At 34.4% G+C, this 16048-nt stretch overlaps 1 protein-coding gene across 4 annotated transcripts in view; it reads right to left on the bottom strand.

The window, feature by feature from the left end:
• The window catches only part of CLGN (calmegin), a 63704-nt gene that overhangs the window by 3188 nt on the left and 44468 nt on the right, over positions 1-16048 (bottom strand). For all 4 annotated transcript variants that reach the window (XM_079919495.1, XM_079919494.1, XM_079919496.1 and 1 more), the window contains 7 exons: positions 14127-14316; positions 5993-6106; positions 5718-5868; positions 3958-4173; positions 2682-2807; positions 2304-2463; positions 926-1026 (listed from right to left, as the gene is read on the bottom strand). In XM_079919495.1, coding sequence (XP_079775621.1) covers positions 926-1026; positions 2304-2463; positions 2682-2807; positions 3958-4173; positions 5718-5868; positions 5993-6106; positions 14127-14316 — 1058 coding nt within the window. The remainder of the gene's footprint in view (positions 1-925; positions 1027-2303; positions 2464-2681; positions 2808-3957; positions 4174-5717; positions 5869-5992; positions 6107-14126; positions 14317-16048) is intronic.

The raw sequence follows: 16048 nt of genomic DNA, 5'->3' as shown, positions 1-16048 counted from the left end.
CCAAAGCCCATTTAAAAAAAACTCACTAGGCAGCTAAGACCAGTAACCAGGTATATGTACCGAATAAGCTTTAGAAAACAATTAAAACAATAACAACAGAAGTTTATCTGGGAGATTTCTTCAAATAAACAAAATAGCAAGTTTATCTCATCACATGCAACAGTCCAGGCATAACGGACCTTTATCCTACCTAACTCTAAGCTATGAGAGTGCTGGGGACGGTGACCGGCAGGTGGGGTTATGCAGCTCTTAGAGGGCTAGAGAAGCAGAGAAAACAGGCTTGGGGGGTATATACTAGGTGAAAGAAGAAAGCTCGGGTTCTGAATTATACCTGGATGGTTTCTGATTCCATAATAACTGACTATAAAAAAAGGCACTGTGGAAAGTTCTGTCATACATCAGGATGGAAAAGGGGGCAGACATATCAAGTTAATGAAAAACTAGTTTATTAAAGATTTGAGAAAAACACCATTACCAGGCATAGTACTCAACTACCCAATGAATGCAATCTTTCAAAATGTTACAGTAAATAACTGTGACAGTGAGAACGTTTTCACAATGGCTAAAAGAAAATTGTCTTGTAATAAACAGACTTACTTTTTAAATATTCAGATGGTCTGCTTATTACACCTTTCAACAAAACACTTTAATGAAGTCATTTTTTACAGACGTAGCTCTCTCTTTATATTTTGTAAACCAAAGGCTTACTTTATACTGTTTCATTAGGCATTAAGAGGACATAAATTACATTATTTTCATGCTTTCCTTAAGGATACATTTTAAAGCAATATGTATGCTCTTAAGAAAGCTGGGAGAAATATGGCAAAAAATTCTTCAAAAACCAGATTGCTTTTATTAAATATTTTTTTATGGAATAACAGTCATACATAGAAACTAGTTTATTTTCTGTTAAAGAGTTGCTTACCTCATCCTCTGATCCAGACTTATTTGATTTATTACCTTCTTCTTGTCTTTCTATGATTTCAATTTCTTCTTCACTCTTTTCCTCAGGTTCACCTTCCTCTTCTAGAATTTTTTATTAAATAGATTTTATTAAAGGCAAAAACTCGAATTAGAATTTTGCTACTTAAAAGTATTAAATAAAAGTGGAGGGATGTATTTAAATTCCAATATTTATAAGCAATTTCTTCCATTAGACCTTTATAAAATTTAAATAGAAATATTTATTTTATCATTTTATAAATAAATCATCATATTTGAGGAAAGGGGCAGGTTTAAAGAATTTTAAAGCACTCTGTAGGTAAAAATGAAAACCAAAGAATGTGTGTGTGTGTGTGTGTATGTGTGTGTGTACACACATATACGTAAATATACGTGTGTGCATGAGGGAGTATGTTTTTTAAGTCAACTGTTGCATCAACTATTAAGTTAAAAACAGTGCTCAAGATATAATTTAGGTTATAAAGGGCTCATTCTGGAGCCTGGCTTGGGATGCCTGACAAATATCAATAGTTTTATTGCTACCTCAATGTGCATAAGGAAGTCACATTGGAGAGGCACCAAAAAGCCTCAGCTGTCTTCAGTTCTAACATCTTCTGGAGTTTAGTAGAGGGTGGCAAGGGGACGTATGATTTAGCAATGCTTTCAAGAGATTAAACTGTTCGTTCCACATGATAAATTATCTGATAAACAACAGCCCTTGGGAGACTTGGTGTGGATTTTGTTGCTGCAATCACCTGCCTTAAACCGATTACTCTTCTACAGAAGCCATGGTCTGTACCTCCCATCTCATCCTTGGAGGGGAGAAAAATCTTTGCAAAAAGCTATGGCAGGGCTTCCCTGGTGGTGCAGTGGTTGGGAGTCCGCCTGCCGATGCAGGGGACACGGGTTCATGCCCCGGTCCGGGAAGATCCCACATGCCATGGATCGGCTGCGCCCGTGAGCCACGGCCGCTGAGCCTGCGCGTCTGGAGCCTGTTGCTCCGCAACAGGAGAGGCCACAACAGTGAGAGGCCCGCGTACCGCAAACAAACAAACAAACAAACAACAACAACAAAAACAAGCTATGGCATATGGGATTCATAGTTGCTAGGTTCTGAAGCAACTGAACAATTTTTACACCTCTTTCTTCCTAGAAAACAAAAGTCATACATTGGATGTCTGCTCAGGTACAACCCAGGCAAGGATGTTACTCCTCTTCGCCAGTCACGCCTTCTCGAGGATTCAAATGGTATAAATCTGACAATAAACAAGTGCAACAGCCAGTGTTTACCACTTAATCTACTATTTTAAGTGAGCTCTGCCCAGCTTTGTTCCCATTATAAATCACCGTCATCGTCTTACCTTTTTCAAGAATTTCACCATCACTTTGCTGTTTTTCCTCTTCCAAGTCTACTGGTTTCTCCAGGGCTGCTTTCTCTCCCTTTACTTCTTGCTCTAGTGCTCCCTTTGTTTGTGGTTTACATATGTCCAGTTTTTTGAACTCTGCATCTTCATATCTTTTCTGTCGCAGTGTAACACAAGCTATTTTTACTAAAAGCAAAGCACTATTTACAAAAAGATTTTTTTTGCAATAAGTGATATCATAGTGAACTATCAGTAAAAACTTACAGGCAATTTAGTTTATCACTTTTAAGAGCCACTTGCTCCAATATAGAACTCCTAAACACTAAGAGATTTTTTTTTTTTTTTTAACTGTTGACAAAAATTCATTTTCTTTACCTTTACTTTTCTTGGCCAACAAAATGAAGTAATTAATGCTATTGGAAGCACTGCTGTCACAAGATAAATGAACCAAAGCCATGGGCGCTCTTCAGCAGCTGCCGTCAACTGTTTGAACATACTAGGCTAGAGAAGAAATAAGCATAAAAAGGCAATTAAGATTTTATAAACCTTCATTCAGAAATACAGCCTACAAAAACAAAAAACTTATTTCACCTAGGTGGTTTTATATTAAGGAATCGTGAATTTGTAAGATAAAAAATATTTTATTTTCTCATTTTATACTTCATAAAGTTTAAATAATTATTCGCATGCATTGCTGTTTGACACTTTGTAGTAGAAGGTACATTATACTATATAGGTGAATACTGCTAACCTACCAGCAAGAATTAGGACAGTTTTCTTTTTTGGTAAGTTTCAGGATAGAACTACTCCTTATGGATGTATTATCTGGTTCATTTAGAAGTACACAACTCTCTGATAACTCAACCTGTACATTTAAAAAACTTACTGAAAAAAAAAAAAATCAACCTGATAATCATTGTGTTTTCTTTTTCTTGTTTATTAACAAATTTTACACACAACCTTCAGGAAGGAAATTGTCTCTCTTACTAAAATAAAATCTAAAATCATCAAATGTTTTAGTTAAAAGAGTTTCCAAATGAGAATCCCTTTACCTTTACTTACTCTTCTGATGGTTTTTGCTAATATCCAAAGAGACCTAATGTGAGGTACACATTTTTCTTTACAGTAATTCGTTTTAAAGACAGATTCTCCAAGATGCATTGTGTTGAAATACTTAGCTTATTCTTTTCTAAGTAGTGTTAAGATTTGGGGAAAAAAACTGAAACATAATAATATTAAATTTTAAAAGTTTCTATACTCCTCTAAGTGAAAAGTAGTTAAAATGAATAAAGAATATTTAGATTACTGTTCCCACTTAGGCCTTAAATTGATAGGTGACAAAGATATTAAGTCTCATTTCTAGTAGTAGTAGTGGTCTCATTTCTATAACCATCAAAAGGCACTCAATCCCATTATGCTATCATAATTTAATAAATGAAATGAAGACTTACATATATATAATTCATTATTAGTTTATAATGAAGCTGTATCATATTTGGTAAAGCTAAATACTCTGTCTACATAAATTTATTTAAATATGCTTCTTTAGCATTTAGTAATTATTGCACATTTATTTACCTTTTTTAAAGGCCATTTGTACAACCTATAACCAGGACCACATCCTATTATTACCATATGGTAAATACTGTACCTCATTATCATTTTCTATCATTATTTTCACTCCCCAACCATCTGCAGCCCAGCGATCTGCTACTTCCTTTTCTGAACAAATAATAAAATTATCAAAGTAGATATCAGAGGTCATGGACCAAAGCTCTAAACCAAGAGCACAGAAGGAAGTCAGAAGAAATGGGTGATTGTCTTCAAAATAATCTGGATTAGGAATTTTTCGAGGACTCCAGATACCCTGCGAGAAAAAATAATTTAAAGACATTTTCAAATAAAATAATTTCATTATAAATGTTACTCAAGAAGTAGTTGGTGTTGAATGAAATTAGCAATACTAACTGGAAAAAAGAAAACTTTAACTTATAATTAATTCATTAGTAATTCACTAGAAATAAAATCTTGTTTCTTCTTATCTGGAACACGATGTTCCCTATGAAATATATCCTGTACACGATGTTCCCTATGAACAATGACTTTAAACTCTGCAAAAGGGGACTTCCCTGGTTGTCCAGTGCTTAAGACTCTGTGCTCCCAATGCAGGGGCCCTGGGTTCGATCCCTGGCTGGTGAACTAAGATCCCACATACCACAACTAAGCCCACGCAGTGCAACTACTGAGCCCGTGTGCTCTAGAGCCAGCACGCTGCAACTAGAGAAGCCTGAGTGCCACAATGAAGACCCAGTGCAGCCAAAATAAGTAAAATAAATAAGTAAACTGCCAAAAAAAAAAAAAAGAGGCAGAGTGAAAATCCAATACAGAAACCTGAGTAATTAAATTTCACAACTGACACTATATTAGACAAGTTGGGTTTTTTTTACATTTAGTAAAGATATTCAAGACAAGATATCATTAAAATTGTTCAAATCAGAGATCACTGTATGGCAAAAATGGAACCGCACCTTTCAACATATACTTGTGATAGGCATCAATAATCAACCATGGTTGAATCTCAGAACAATTATTCAACACAGAAGTTCCATTACATCTTGAATGATTAAACTCAACCAAATCAAATAAATTGGACAATATGATCACTCACTGACTTATTCCACCATCACATATGTCTATTCTGTGCCAGGCACTATGCCAGATGCTAGGATACAGTGGTAATCAAGGCAGACATGGTCCCTGCATTATGGTGTTTAAAATCTAATGAAGGAGATAGACGTTAAAAAAGTTACCAAAACAGACATTTTGTGATAAATACTATGAAGAAAAACTACAGTGAGCAAAAAGAATATATAACTGTATATATAAAATAAATGTTAGAAAATATCAATGAATAATTAGATAAAACTAGAGGGTTAAATGGATAACATAAGGACTTCTACCTCCAAAACTAGGTATACTCAAAAAATATCTGATTCATATTAGGGAAAAAAATTCAATTTTAATAATACCAGAGAGTAAGGAGCATGTTAATTAAGCACAGACTTTAATTACTAAAATGTGCAACCTGAGTCTTCTTGATCAGAAGTCACTTCTTATATTTAATTCTAAAATAAAATTTTATTCCAAAGTGATCATCAGTATAAGGAAAAATATAGTATAAAGTAACTTATCTTTAGTTCTTAATTTTATTCCCCCAGAAAATTAAATAAGGAATGTTTCAGTTTTTAAACATAAATTAGTTGGAGTACTATGTTCTTTGACTTCTTAAGATAGCTAAGGCACACTATTATACAAATCAAATTTCCTGAAGTTAACATAACATTATCAATAACTAGATAAATAGCACAACATTTTAAAGTTTACTATGGGACTGGAACAAGTGGTTATTACCTGGTAGTTAGGGTTATCTATCATTGGAGGTGTCCATACTCCTTTGTATTTTGGGTTACCTATCATGGGAGGGCTCCACTCGCCACACCCAATCTGACATGCCGGATTAGAAATCTGAGGTGCCTCCCATTCTCCATCCATGTCTTCATTCCTTAGGATATTAGAACAAAGCAAATGGAGTAACCTCAAGTCTCTCCTGTCAGTCATATAAACTAGTAACAAAAAAGCAAGTAAGAAACATATGAAATTGACATTTGAAGATGAAGAATGCTTACCAGTCAATGGGTTTTTCAGCATTAGGATCTGGAATAAATTTCGGTTCATTATCAAGCCAGCCATCAGGTTTAACAACACTTGTATCTTCTATTTGGGCAGGTTCACTTTCATCCCTGTAAATACAGTATTTTATGCTAATTATTAATTATTCAAGCAGTTTAAAAATGCACGCTACAAAATTCATAAGGTACCAAAAGGCATTTCCTACCCTGTCTTTGTACCTACTACCTCCCCTCTCTCTCATCCACCTAAATCTTCTACTATACACTTTTTTATATATATTACTTGTTATGTTCTATACATACATGCACATATGTATGTGTGTGTATATGTGTGTGTGTGTGTGTGTATATATATATATATATATATATATATATATATATATATATATACACATACTTTTTTTACACAAATGATAGCACTCTATACAGAGTATGTTAGACCTGGTTTTTGTTCACTTAAAAACTCATTCATCAACAAACATATATGGGATGACTACTACATGTCAAGACTGTTCTAGGAGCTCTGTTTTATATAAATATATATCTGCTTCATTCTTCTTAACAGTTGCATAGTTTTACACTTTGTGAATATATCATAATTTATTTAATCTATCTATTGTTAAGAATAGTGTTTTCAAAAACTTACTATGACGAATAATGCTATAATTAATATCCTGGAATATATTAGAAATTAATAAGAAATCAGTTGTCAGCTATATGAAGTAAATTTTTTTTCCAGTTTCTCATGCATTTTTTAATGTAGCTCATGGTGAGGTTTTGGTTTTTTTTGCCATGTAAAACATTTATTTTCATGTAGTTGAAATTTATTAACATTTTCCTTTATGATTCTTCAATTTTATGTCATATTTGGAAAGGTCTTCCCTACTCCAATATTATTTTTTAAAAACTCTCCATATTTAATTCTAGTAATTTTTATATTTTCATTAAAAAATAACACTTAGAAAGTAAATTCTGAAGTATATAAACACAGTCACAGTAAGTAGTGAATAGAATTACTAACATAATTTTCGTCTTTACAGAAAAGTAAAAATTTTAAATAAGCTACATTACGATTTTCCAAACAAAACTTGAATAACAAACTGAAATAATCAACAATATATATGTAAAGACTGAGTAACAAACTGAAATAATCAAATCTATGTATGTAAAGACTTGTACTTGCCTGTTATTAATGTTACCTTAGGGTCTCTGAGGGCTCAGAGTAACCGGGGTTTAAAATTTAAGGGTGCATCTCTTTTAGCACTTTATAAAAAAAATTCTCACACATTTCACCAATCAGAATGAGGTTGGTATATAGTTTCTCTCATTGTACAGTTTCTCTCATTTCCCAGCCCTACTCTTTATGGGCAAACAAATGTGAAGCAATGTTAGAAAGCCCACATGGAGGGATGTAGTCCTACCTTTTCTGATAGCATGAATTCATGGAAGTGATACACTAATAAGTGACTTATTAATTTTTTTTAAAAAGTACTATTCTTCCTACCTTGCACAAGTTACTTCCCTATACTATTTCCCTTAAGACAAAGACATTTTCACTGCTAACCAGTACCCCTATTTATCTAAAAGACAGTCAACAAGTTAACACTTTTGGTTTTCCAGGAGCAACATTCTATTTGAATAGGTGGTAAACCCCAACGTTTACAAACAACAAGAACTTGAAGAAATAGTAATAGACACTTTCCAAAATGAAGTACACAGAGAAAAACTGGTTTTAAAAAATGAATAGATTCTCAGTGACTTGTGTAACAAACATAAAGCAGTCTAACACACATTTAAGTGGCATCCCAAAAAAGAGATGGGGAGCCATATATAAATATTTAAGGAAATAATGGCCAAATGTTACCCAAATTTGATACAAACTATAAACCCACATTTCAAAAAACTCAAAGAATCCAAAGCAAGGCAAATATACACACACACACACAAGCAAATGACATCAAGGCACAACAAAAATCAAACTATTGAAAACCAGTAACAGTGAAAATAAATCTTAAAACCAAATAGAAAAAAATGACATATTAGGTAAAGGAGAACAAGGATGAGAATAACAACTGACTTCTCATCAGAATCAGTGTGAGCCTCATGATAAGGAATGGCTGTTGCAAAATAACTATCAACCTATAACCCCATAGTGAAAAATCCTTCAAAAATAAAGGCAGAATAAAGAGATTTTCAGACAAATAATTTAGGAGAATGCAATGACAACAGGTATGTACTACAATGTATTAAGACAAGTTTATCAAGCAGAAGGAAAACAATAACAGACAGGAATTTCTATCTACACAAAAGAAGGGGAGTACCAGAAATGGTAAATATGTGGGTAAATAAAAGATCTTTTCCCCTCATAACTGTCTGACAAAAAGAGACTGATTGAAGAATAAATATGCATGGCCTTCACAGTATATAAAGAAGGAAATGTATGATAATAGCATGAAGGATGTACGGGAGAAAATATAAGACTCTCATATGATTAACTTAGACATGAAGTGGCATAACACTATTTGAGAGTAGACTGAAATAGGTTTAAGATGCATATTGCAAACCCTAGAGCAACCGGCAAAACAACCAACTACAGATGAAAAGCCAAAAAGCCAATAGAGAAGAAAAAATAGAAGACTCAAATAAAATATAACTCAATCTGAAAAAAGCCAGGAAAAACATTTTATAAAAAGCCACAGAATATATGGGACAAAGAAAAAACAAGTAGTGAGATGGTAGGTTTACACCCAACCACAGCAATAAGTGCATTAAATGTAGATGGTTTAAAACACTCAAATTAAAAGGCAAGACCCAAATGTAGTTGCCTACAAGAAAATCACCTGAAAAAGAAAGGCATATACAGGTTACAGGTAAATAATGGAAAATAATATTCAATGGAAACATGACTTAAAAGAAAATTGGAGTGCTGATTTACTATCAGACCAAGTAGACTTCAAGTCAGAGAGTATTATAAGAGTTTATAAAGAAGGACATTTTATAATAATAAAAAGGTCAGTTCCTCAAGAGGTCATGAAATACTGTGAATTGATCTAGTAACAGATCTTCAAAATACTTGAAGCAAAAACTAAAAGAACTCAAAGGAGATAAAGACAAATCCACAATCATAGTTGAAGATTTTAGTTCTCTTCTCTCAGTAAGAGAACAGACTGAAAACCGTTAAGAATATAAAAGCTTTTGAACAATGCTGATGTAATTGATATTTGTGAATGTTTTCTGACCACAATAGAATTAACTTGGGAGTTAAAATGAAAACCATATCTGGAAAATCCATAAATAATTGACAACAAAGCAACACATTTAAAAATACATGATTCAAAGAAAAAATCACTAGGGAAATTATATAACAGTATGAACTGAATATATATTTGTGGAACTTAGTTAAAACAGTGCTTAGAGAAATTTTACAGCTGCTTCTATTGAAAATTATTTTCTACCTTAACAAGGTAGAAAAGAGAAGCAAATTAAGTCCAAAGTAAGAAGAGGAAGGCAATAATGAAATAGAAAAAAGGCCAATGGAAGGGAAAAAACTAAAACAAAAGCTGGTCCTCCACAGAGCTCAATAAAATTGATAAACCCTCAGCTAGACACATCAAGAAAAAACACTAACTGCCATATCAGAAAAGAAAGAGGGGACAGCAGTACAGATCATTAGACATTAAATGGATGATAAGAGATGCTGGAACAATTAGACACCCATATTTTTGAAAATTAATCTTGATTTATACCTCACACTACATAGAACAATTAACTCAGAACAGAGTTTTAGTCAAAACTATTTGTCTAGAAAACAAAAGAAAATCTTTGTCACATTTAGGCAAAGACATCTTATCTTAGTAAGATGCAAAGAGCATGAATCATCAAAGACAAATATTGACAAGCCAGACTTCATAAAAATTTAAAACTTCTGCTCTCTGTTACGAAAATTAAGACAAGCCCCAGAGTGAAAGGAAATATTGCATACTGCATATCTATATTAATTGACTATTGCTGCATAACAAATTACCCCAAAACTTAGGGGCTTAAAGTAACATTTATTACTGCGGTGTCTGTACTGCGAAATCTGGGTGCCACCTAACCGGGTCCTCACCTCAGGGACTCTGGCACTGGCAATCTCAGACTGAGGTAGGCTGCTTCTGAAATTGTTTTCCAATGATCCTACCTCCTGGTATTCATGTCCATGTGAAGTCCCCTCTCCTTGAGTGTGGGTGGGACCTAATAACGTGCTATTAATGAACAGAAATTAGTAATGGTATGCTACTTCCAAGATTAAGTTATAAAAGACTGTATATTAGTTTCCCTAGGCTGCTGTGACAAAACACCACAATCTGGGTGGCTTAAAGTGACAGAAATTTATTATCTCACAATTCTGGAGACTAGAAATTTGAAATCAAAGTTTTGGGCAGGACCATGCTCTCTCTGGAGGCTCCAGGACAGGATCTTTCCTTGTTTCTTCCTTGCTTCTGGTGGCCACTGACGACCCTTGGCATTCCGTGTCTTGTAGATGCATCACTGCAATTTCTGCCTCAGTTGTCACATCGTGTTCTCCCTGTGTGTCTGTGTCCAAATTTCCCTCTTCTTACAAGGACACCGGTAGTACTAGATTTAGGGCCCACCCTAATCCAGTATTACTTCATCTTAACTTGATTACAGATGCAAAGGTCCTAATTCCAAATAAAGTCACAATTACAGGTTCTGGGTAGACATGGAATTTTGGAGGACAGTGTTAACCCAGTACAGACTGTAACCTCCATCTTCTTCGCACTGTCTTCTCCCCTCCCTTCCCCTCTCCCTTGCTTCTGTTGAAGACAGCTACCCTGTTGTGAGATACTCTGTGGTGAGGCCTAGATTGCAAGGAACCAAGGGATGACTCTGGCCAACACCCAGCCAGGAACCGAGGCCCTCAGTCCAAAAACAATTCAGTCCCTTGAGAGACTGAATCCTGCCAATGCCACTTGAGTGAAACTGAAACTGGATTAGCTCCTCGTTGAGCCTTTAGATGACTATAGCCCCAGCTGACATCTTAATTGCAGCTGAAAGACCCAGGGCCAAAGGACCCACTAAGCTGCAGTCAGAATCCTGAATCACAAGAAACTGAGAGATAACAAATGTTGTTTTAAGCCACTTAATTTTGGGGTAATTTGTTATACAGAACTAGATAACTGACACAACACTCATAACTGAATACAAAAAAATAACCCAAATAAAGCAGGGGAAAAAACTGAAAAGATACTTCTCCAAAGAAACTGATATGAATGGCAAGTAAATGAAAACTAGGGAGATTACGGATTAGTCACTAGGGAAATGTAAATCAAAACTACAATTAGATACCACTACAAACCTTTTAGAATATTCAAAGAAAAACAGAAAAACAAAAACAGATAATACCAAAAGGTTAAAAGGTACAAACTTCCAGTTATAAGATAAATAAGTCCTGGGGATGTAAGGTATGGTGTGGTGACTACAGTTCACCACACTATATCATATATTTGAAAGTTAAGAAGAGTGAATCTTAAAAGTTCTCAAAACAAGAAAAAAGCTGTTAACTATGTGAAGCGATGGATGTTAACTAAACTTACTGTAGTGATCATTTTGCAATATATACATATATCAAATCATTATGTTGTACACGTAAACTATTACAATATTATATGTCAATTATATCTCAGTTAAAAAAACAGATAACAGGGCTTCCCTGGTGGCACACTGGTTGAGAATCTGCCTGCCAATGCAGGAGACACAGGTTCAAGCCCTGGTCTGGGAAGATCCCACATGCCGCGGAGCAATTAGGTCCATGAGCCATGGCCGCTGAGCCTGCGCGTCTGGAGCCTGTGCTCCGCAACAAGAGAGGCCACGATAGTGAGAGGCCCGTGCACTGCGATGAAGAGTGGCCCCCGCTTGCCACAACTAGAGAAAGCCCTCACACAGAAACGAAGACCCAGCACAGCCAAAAATAAATATAAATAAATAAAATTTAAAACAAAAACAAAAAACAGATAACACCAAATGCTGTTAATGTGTAACATCTGGAGCTCTTACATAATGGTGGGAATGCAAAATGGTATAGCCCTTTGGAAAAGTTTGGCAGTTTCTTACAAATTTAAACATACACTTATCGTACAATCACACTCCTAGGCATTTACCGAAGAAAAAGGAAAAATTATGTCTATACAAAGCCCTGACCACAAATGTCTGTAACAGCTCTATTCATAATTGCCCCAAACTGGAAACAACCAAAACTTCTATCAATATGTGAATGGATAAACAAATTATGATACATCCCTACAATGGTACACTACTCAGCAATAAAACAAAACTAATTACTGATACAAGAAAAAATACAGATAAATCTCAGAAAGCATCATTCTGAGTGAAAGAAATCAGAAGCCAAAGTTATATACTGTATAATTCCATCTTATATGATATTCTGGAAAAGGCAAAGCTATAAGGGACAGAAATCACATCAGTAGTTTCCAGAGGTTAAAGGTGGAAGGAGGGAATTGATTACAAAAGGATATACAGGCCTTTGGGGAATGATGGAAATATTCTACATCACAACTGCGGTAGTGGTTACATCACTGTATATATTTTTCCAAATTCATAGAACTGTATATCTAAAATAAATAGATTTAACTGTATGAAAATTATACTTCAATAAATCTGACAGAAAAAAAAACATGCAATCAGAATCCAGCAAACATCAAAAGGACAATACTTGTTGACCAAGGAGATTGCAAGGTTAGTCAACATTAGAAAATCAATCAATGTAATTCACCACACTAAGAAAATAAAGGAGAAAAACCACGTGGTCACCTCAATAGATGCACAAAACGTGTTTTACAAAATACAACACCCAATCATGGAGAAAAAAAACTCTTAGTAAACTAAGAATAAAACTTTTTTTACTCATACTTAGTACATCTACCTTTATGTAGTCCCCTCCCAACTGTACTAGGGTTGGTTTGTGTGACAAACAGAATGCAGCTGAAGTGATGGCATGTCACTTTTGAGACTAGGTTATAAAAGGCACTGCAATTTCTGTGGTTGTGCTCTCTCTCTCTTGGATCACTCCCTCCAGGGGAGCCACCTGCCATGTCATGAGCTGACCTAAGGAGAGGCCTAGGTGGCAGGGAACTGAAACTTCCTGACAAAGGCTACAAGAAGCCAGTGGGAAGCCAGCTGCCCAAGTCAAACCTTCAGATGCAGGCAGCTCTTACTGGCAGCTCGACTGCAACCTCAGGAGAGTCTAAGCCAGAACCGGGGAGCTAGCCGCTCCCAGATTCCTGCCTCTCAGGAACTGGGTGAGTTCATGTTTGTTGTCTTCAGTTTTTTGGTAATTTGTTACACAGCAATAGATAACCAATAGGGTGGGTTAAATACATAAAGACAGATAATCTACTTAGCAAAACCATAATTAAGAGTTAACTGTCAGCAGGAAAAAAAAAAGTTCTTAGGAATAAAGGTAACAAGATTTTAGGGAGAAATTACAAAACATATTTGAAGGACAAAGAATATCTCAGTTAAATGGAGAGATATAAAAGTATCCCTCACCATCTGAATTCAAGCTATAGGTAATCTGGAACTGAATACATTTCTTTTAAGGAAAATATTCATAATCCTGTAGAATGGAAACCACACAAATACTCAGCTAGTGAACATTTTATGGGTAAGCAAACTGGTATGAGTAAATCCTACATAAGATGCTGAGAATATGGCTTTTTAAGCCAACTAATCATTAACTGAATACACCGCAACTATGTAAAGTATGCACACACATACATGATAAAGATCAAACTGGGAACTGAAATTAAAGTGTTGGTGTTTTAGATTCATGGAATTTTTTCCCCCACAGCATTGAAAACATACAAAATACAAATACTATATTGAAAAGGGCAACAAAATTAAAATAGTAATTAAAATGAAAATTAAGAGGCAGGGGACTGCAAAATCCGTTTTAGAGAAGAATTTCACCCAAAATAGTCAAAATAAGTAGTACTTATGTTTAAAAGGATAAGCTTCATTGGTTGTAAACTTCACTTAAACACACGTTACTTCACATAAACACACGTTACTTTATGCCAAAGAACGCTTTGCTACTGAATTCTTTGCTTACCAGTCTTCTGGTTTGACAGCAGAAGGATCAGGGATTTTTGCTCTTTCATCCCAATCATCAGGTTTTTTATCACTGGGATCTTCAATTTCCTTGGGAGGATTGATAGGAGGAACCACATCCTCTAGTAGGTTTCCTTTGTTAACAACTATCTGATCAATTAATACTTCAAATGTGTCATCTGGATTCATCACTAAAGACCAATTTAAACATATTACACTTATCATATTGACAGACATGACATGTTAAAGATAATCTTCTACCCTAAACTTCATGGGTAAAATTTTCTCTCAACCACAATAGAGGAATTACCAACATATTAAATCAAAATACACTGAAATCACTAGATATAATGCTTTCTAAAACCAAAGATAAAATTTTAAGTAATAATAATACTTTAATAAAACACTCCATTACTTCTCAAATAAAAAATACCCAATAGCTAACTCAGCTTAGGACTCACATGACCAGTCAGCTTCACTCTTTCATAGTTACAGAATACAACCCAATCTTCACTATTCTAAAATAATTTTTTGAAATGACCTCAAACTTTAAAAGTTGCAAGTATGCTATAAAGAACTTTATTTTTTCTTGAATTACTTGAGAGTAAATTACTGACCTCATCCGTATCATCCCTGAATGTTTTAATGTATATTTCCTATAAACAAGGACATTCTCCTATATAACCCAAATCTGGGCACCAAAATCAGGAACTTAACATTGATACATTCTTATGATTTCCTAGAAATCTATAAAGATCATTGACATTTCAAATTTATTGATTCATACACTATAGTGAAAAATGTCTTAAGGATGATTGAAAATATTCAACCTCACACTTTAGTACGTTTGTTTTGAGGTAAATTCTAGCTCTTTAAAAGTCCCTAAGCCAAAAGTTTCATAAAGGACTCCCTTATCATTGTAATGACAAAATAAAAGCTCTTTCTCCCTTCTGTAAACATGGGGTGGGGAGTCACTGAGTATAATTTATATCTTTGGAAAGAACTGTAGATGAAAGTAGCTGCCTAACATTTGCTTTTAGTAAGTTAAGGAAGTAGGAGCTGTCAATAAATGTCAGGATGATCCTGACTTAACTAGGTAAATGGGCTACCACTTTCTGTAAAAGCAATGCTGAAGTAATAATCTCCAAAGGTTTCAGTCACAACAATGCCAAATTATTTATATCAAAATCAAATATTGCAATTTATATACAAACTCAAATAATGTAAATGAACACTCAGTATCTTCTCCCTTCTCTTTTTTCTCCACCATTTCCTCTTCTATTACAGCTGAGATTATAAAACTATATTACTACACAAAGGAAAAAAGTCAAGATTGAAGCAGAACTGAGAATAAGATCTTAAATGCAAAAATGTGCTAGACCCTTTCTAATTAAAAAAAAAGACATTTCTCAAGAAAAATCCTGAAAAGACTATTTTCTGAATAAATTTTGCATCTGAATTGTTTTAAAATTATAGTAAATCAGAAAAGCACATGACAATTACATATATGTGAAAAGACATCTTTGCCCAAAATCTTTAGCCAGAAAACCTTTCCGTTTAGAAAACTGTATTCAATGTTCTAAATGAATCTACATCAAAAGACATTGGATTATAAGTCTTTTAAGGGTCCCTGTAAGGTTCTTAGAACAACTACAGGATAATGTTATAAAAATATAGTATTACAGAAAGTTTTTTTTAAAAAGAAAATAGCCACTCGATAATCCTAGCATAACAAAGTTTTTGTGTATAGTAGTAAGAAAAGCAAATGTTTAAGAGTCAGACTTGAGTTTTAATTCCAGTCTTAACCAATTACTTTTGTTTTCTAGGGCAAGTTACTTAACCTAAATTAAGGCAAAATAGAGAGAAACTGCTCACCTCACAGGACGGTTGTAAACAAAGTGTCTAGCATAGAGCATGGTACCT

Source organism: Stenella coeruleoalba (genome assembly GCF_951394435.1).
Source record: "Stenella coeruleoalba genome assembly, chromosome: 4".
In the NCBI taxonomy this organism is placed as follows: Eukaryota; Metazoa; Chordata; class Mammalia; order Artiodactyla; family Delphinidae; genus Stenella; species Stenella coeruleoalba.
Note: the sequence above shows the minus strand (reverse complement) of the source record. Positions and strands in the feature narration are given on the sequence as shown.